The 5554-nt window shown below is 40.7% G+C and overlaps 1 protein-coding gene across 1 annotated transcript in view; it reads right to left on the bottom strand.

Annotated features, from left to right (window-relative positions):
* The window catches only part of DAP3 (death associated protein 3), a 32596-nt gene extending 27341 nt beyond the window's left edge, over positions 1 to 5255 (bottom strand). The window contains exons 1-2 of the mRNA XM_004714757.4: positions 5215 to 5255; positions 230 to 473 (exon numbers count right to left, since the gene is read on the bottom strand). Of these exons, the coding sequence (XP_004714814.3) occupies positions 230 to 473; positions 5215 to 5255 (285 nt within the window). The remainder of the gene's footprint in view (positions 1 to 229; positions 474 to 5214) is intronic.
* Between the last annotated feature and the right edge of the window lie 299 nt (positions 5256 to 5554).

The following is a 5554-nucleotide window of genomic DNA, read 5'->3' as shown; positions in this document are numbered from 1 at the left end:
CGCTTTGCGGAGGGGGAGACGAAGATCCCCGGTTTGGTTGTGGGACCCGCCTCCCCTCAGTTTCTGCCCCTCAGCCCTACGCCTTTCCCTTCGCCCTTCTCCTCGCATTTCCGCCAGTCCGCTCACCGGCCGGCCGCCTCCTGACAAGCGGCAGGGATCTGCCGAGGACCCAGGGACGCGGAGGAGCCCGGTGGCGGCCGCCCCCTCTCCCCCACCTCCCTGCACTCGCGTCTCCCGCGGCCGCGGCCTCTGACACGGTGAGTGCTCGGGCCTGGGGCGGCCTCGGGGCCTGGGACTCCCGCCGCGAGCGCAGCCGCGGCTTTCGGAGGGCGGCTGACACCTCCCGGACCTGGACCTCCGGGAGGGAGGTGGGGGAGGATGGGGGAGGGGAGAGCAGGCTAGGGGATCCTGCGCTTACCGGGAAGTCCCTCCTGGCGGGAGTGCAGGGGTGTCCCTGACCGGCCGGCTCCGGGCTTGGAGGAGGGGGCGGGAGAGGAAGCCAGTGGAGGCGGAGTCGCCTGTGCCCCTGACAGGTTAGTTTTTGTGGGGGCCAGATTGGAGCATCCTCGTCGTTCCCCCCCCACCCCCCCTAGTCTAGTTTGTGTCAGTTTCAGGGGTGAGAGAGCCCAGGGGAGATGAGCTTCAGAGGGACGTTTACCTGTACAGAAGGGTCCCCGGCGTCCCTGACCCGCTAAACTGGATGGGGGAACCACAGGACAACGGTATGGTTGTAAGTTTAATGGTTGTCACTGGCTAATTTGTAAGATGTTTGGGTCCAGAAGACAGGTGTTCTGTTGGTGTGTAGCAGCGGTATTTGTGTGGATGTGCAAGGACGGAGCCTGTTTCCGAAGGGTTTGTGTTTGTGCCCGTGTAATGGCTCTCCCCTTGCAAGTTAGCTTATTTTCAAAGTATATGTTGGCATGCTTTCTGCAGGCTGGTATGTGTACGTGTTTTAGAGCTTGGGAAAGAGCAGTAACGGCCAGGCAACATAGCTCTGTGTGTGTGGGTGTCAAGGAGGAGAGAGATTTGGGACAGCTTAAATCTTGAGACTAGTGTGGTCTTAAGAATAGTTTGTGTGCCTGAGCTGCGTGTGTTGTGTAACTGAAGGTCCAGAACCTCTCTCAGTAAAATAATTGCTCTGAGGGTATATAGAGTGGACAGCAGCCTTTCTTAATTAAACCTAGGTTTATATTAACACTTTATAATAGAAGAAAACTTTTATAATTTTAGAGTGCTGTTTCACTTTATTTAAGGAACCCTGGTGGCGCTGTGGCTTAGGCACTGGGCTGCTAACCACAAGGTTGGAGGTTCAAACCTACCCACTCTACCTGGGGAGAAAGATAAGGTGGAGTGCTCCTGGGAAGATTGACAGTCTCTGAAACTTTCTATAGTGTTGCTATGGAATCCCAATCGACCCTGGGGCCGTGGTTTTGGTTTTTGTGGTTTCTTTGTGATCTTAAATCTGTGAAAGTGGTAAGATAGATGTTTTCCCCATTAACGAAATGAGAAATGCAGTGGAAAGAGATGACGGCTTTTCCAAAGTCCCACATGGAATTGGAGGTAACATTGGGACTGGAACTCAGGGTTTTTGACTACTAATTCCATATTGCATGCACCGTAGCTTGCAAAGTCTCAGGAAGTCTTTGTAAGGCATCTGAGTATGTTGGAAAGATTCCATTATCTTCCAGTTCCATTTTTCTATAAACTTTTTGAAGTTCCCTCTGGTGTGTGGAGTGTAATTGGAAGAGATTGTGTCAGGCAGATGTATGGAGTATAGGTTGTCCTTGCCAGTTCGATCTGTATGAAATGGTTACCTGTGACTATGTTATCTTATGATTTTGTAGGAAGTAAAGCAGTATGACAATTCAGCTTGTGTATCTGAGAGAGGAAAATCTCTCACAATTTAATTTGTACCAGATAAGCTACATGGAAGCTGTGGCAGCTTCACTTTAAATCTATGGAAGGAAGGATCTTTCATTCATTCAATAAATGTTTATGCAATATCATTCCCTTCTGTGTGTGTGTGTGTGTGTGTGTGACATTAACCAGTATGATGACCCTGATGAAATAGCCTAGGTGTATATGAGGGGGAGAGAATGTGGATCTTCTAGACAATTTAAAATGGAAAGCTGCAAGAGTGTGGGATGGAAGAGTGGACAGTTTGTGCCGTGTGCTGCCTTTTCCATTTTCTTTTGACTTGAATGAGCAAAGTATTTTTGAGAACTGGGAATTGTGTTAAAAGTGCCTGTGGATATTGGAACTTTTTGGCTGGCCTAAAGAGCTTATTTGAAGGCTTAATTTTGGTTGTAAGGCGCCTTCTTACTGCAGTGGTTCTCAACCTGTGGGTCACGACCCCTTTGGGGGTAGAATAACCCTTTCACAGGGGTCCTCTGATTCATAACAGTAGCAAAATGACATTGATGAAGTAGCAACGAAAATTATGTTATGGTTGGGGTCACCATAGCATGAGGAATTGTGTGAAAGGGTCACTGCATGAGGAAGGTTGAGAACCACTACTTTAGTGTGTATATGAGTGCAATGCTGGAGTTGAGCAATTTTACCTGTATGCCATTAGAAAGGGGATGCTTTTTAAAAAAAATCATTTTATTGGGGGCTCATACAACTCTTATCACAATCCATACATACATCAATTGTAATAAGCACATTTGTACATTCGTTACCCTCATCACGCTCAACATTTGTTCTCCACGTAAGCCCTTGGCATCAGCTCCTCAGCGCCCCCCCCCCCCCCCCCCCCCCCCCCCCCCCCACTGCTCCCCTCTCCTAGGGTATGTTTTTTGATTCTTAAAGTTTTTTGGGTCGTTTAACCCCTGTTGGTGTAGTAGTTAGTTATCTGCCTGGTATTTATCAGTTGACCAGCTAACCAGAAGGTCAGCAATTCAAAACCACCAGTTGGTCTATGAGAGAAAGATGGGCCTTTCTATTATGGTCAAGAGTTACAGTCATGGAAACTCACTGGGGTGGTTCCATAGGGTCACTATAGGGTTTTATAGGGTCACTATGAGTTGGCATTGCCTTGATGGCAATGAGTTGAGTTCTGAGAATCTGATGAAAGATAAAATGGGCCATGTCTACAGAAAATGAGCACAATAAACAAATTCTGTGTATCATTTCAGGAACATAAACAACTTTTCTTGGAATATTGGTATGTGTATATTTAACTTTGAAGGTTTCTATGACAGTATTTGAGCATTTCAAGTAAGGAGAATTTTAGGATGCACACTGTTTATTCTTTGTAAATTTACTTCTGCAATTTGAGTACATGATGCTTAGGTGATATGGGAATATAAAAATCACATATGTCTGGCTTTATGCTCTTTTGCTATCTTTTTATTTGAAACTCTTGAAAAGTAGGCTCATCTCTTTACAGTTTTGTATCAGGACTGAGATGGTGTGAATCTTATTTCTTGAGGTTTACCTTAGTTATACCAAACATTTATTGAGTTAATCCTCAATAGTGTATGTCAAATGAAGTATACATGGCCTCTGTCCTTGAAGAAAGTCTAATCCAATTGAAATGATTGTACGATAGGGCTTTTGAAAGGCCAAGGAGGGAAACAATCCCGGAAGTTGAGAGTTTAGTAACTTAGTTGCAAAAAGGTTACTTATTCTTAGGAAGCTATCAAGTTTTCACCCTGTATGTAACTTTGTAGCTAAAAGTGTTTTGGTTTGAGCTGCTATTTTTGAACAAAGGAAACATCTGATTTTAAAAGGAGGCAAATCATTAGTTAAAGAATTTATATTGTTATCTTGTTTTGGGATATATTGCTACAATGAGTTTGTTGGAAGGTCTTGTAATTTTTTCATAAATATACATATAGGAAAACCCTTCTGGGCTAAAATCCAGTTCTACCTATTAACAGTAATTACTGTAATTTTAAAAGAGCAAGTGATTCAGAAAGGTGTCTTAATAGGACAAATTATAGGATTCAATAATAGAGAGATCTTGTGATTTCTGACTATCTCTTCTCTTTATTGGCCCTGTGTAAGTCATGTAAATTTTGAAGGATTGATTTTTTTTTCTAATTTTGAAGCTGAGTAAAAGATTAATTGTTTTTAATAATATATTGTGTGTGCAGTTGTGTGTATATGTACAGGTATGGTCTTAATGTTATCAGTTACTTTAGAACAACAACCAAAAGTACTTGTAATAACCACAAAAATAGTTTGGGATCTTTAAGGGTGAAGAATGGAAATGAACTTAAAAAAAAAAAAAAGAATGGAAATGAACTTTCATGTCCTATTTTATTTTTTTCTTTCATGTCCTTTTCTAGAGTTGTGCTCTGAAAAATGGGGCATAACTTTCTAATAACTTCCTATGCACTGCGTCAATTCCGTTTTATTAATGTCACTTGATGCTTTTGTCTAACTTTTCTTCTTTGTCTTGAGAATTGGTCATCATTTCCCCCCAAAAATGGTCTTTCTGCACACTTACCATCTTTGTTGATAGTATCAATTAAGTAATTTAGATTGTTACTTTATCCATGTGTTGATTTGGGTCTTGTAATGATAATATAATTTGCTGTGAGGTCCACTTGATTCTAGCCTTTAGAGCAGCATGAGGTGTGCTAAACTTGATTGCCACAGAGAGGGAAATACAAGCAATTTTTTTTGGTTTTTTAAATTTTTTTTAATGCTGTTTACTACTAGCTTCTTTTACTACTTTCCTTAGAATTACTTGTGATGATTTTATTGTTGCTTATATTAGATACATATGAAGGGTTTAGGTTTTCTTGCTTTTGGTTTGTTATCTTAGTTAATGATAATTATCAATCTTTTATCACGTTTTAGAAAACTTGTTTTGTTTAGAAAACTTTTTTAATGATCAAAATTTGATGTTGACCCAGTGAATAAAATTACACCTTCAAATGATGAAAAATTTAATAACCTTATTGTTATTTCAGAGTTGTATTTCCTTAATTGAATAGCATTTTTAAATACAATGGGGCTTCAAAAATTTTGTGGTAGGAAGATAATGGAATTTTCCCATGAACTTTTTGAAGGCTTTTTATATTGGAAAATCTGTATTTTATTGTTAACATTAATATTTTCCCATAGTTATTATTAGTCATTTGCACTCATATGCAACTTGACATGATTGTACACATTTAAAAAAATTTAATTTCTTGAATGTGGAAAATTTCAAGCACATAGAAAGCAAAAGAATAAATAGTACAATAAGTCCTCATGTACTCAGCATCCAGCTTCATGAACACATTATGATTCTTGACCATGTTCCTAATCCCTGTCTCCTCCCTTTTCTTCTATTGAAGGAAATCATTCAGATAATATTTATAACTTTATCCATAGTTCTTATGTCATTTTATCCATAATTCTTTCAGTGTATACATTCTTTTCATTCCTAAATAGGAAATTGACTTTCTATAGTTAAGTTTATATAACAGTTTCACTAAAGCATCTGATGAGGGTTGGAACTAAACTATCTATACCAGATACTTCTAATATACATTGTTTTCTGCTTTCAGCTACTAATAGCAAGGTCAGCAGCTGGACTCTTATCGGTGGCTCTGTG

Source organism: Echinops telfairi, unplaced genomic scaffold, assembly GCF_000313985.2.
Source record: "Echinops telfairi isolate 266 unplaced genomic scaffold, ASM31398v2 ScPeMD7_7425;HRSCAF=8463, whole genome shotgun sequence".
Lineage (NCBI taxonomy): Eukaryota > Metazoa > Chordata > Mammalia > Afrosoricida > Tenrecidae > Echinops > Echinops telfairi.
Note: the sequence above shows the minus strand (reverse complement) of the source record. Positions and strands in the feature narration are given on the sequence as shown.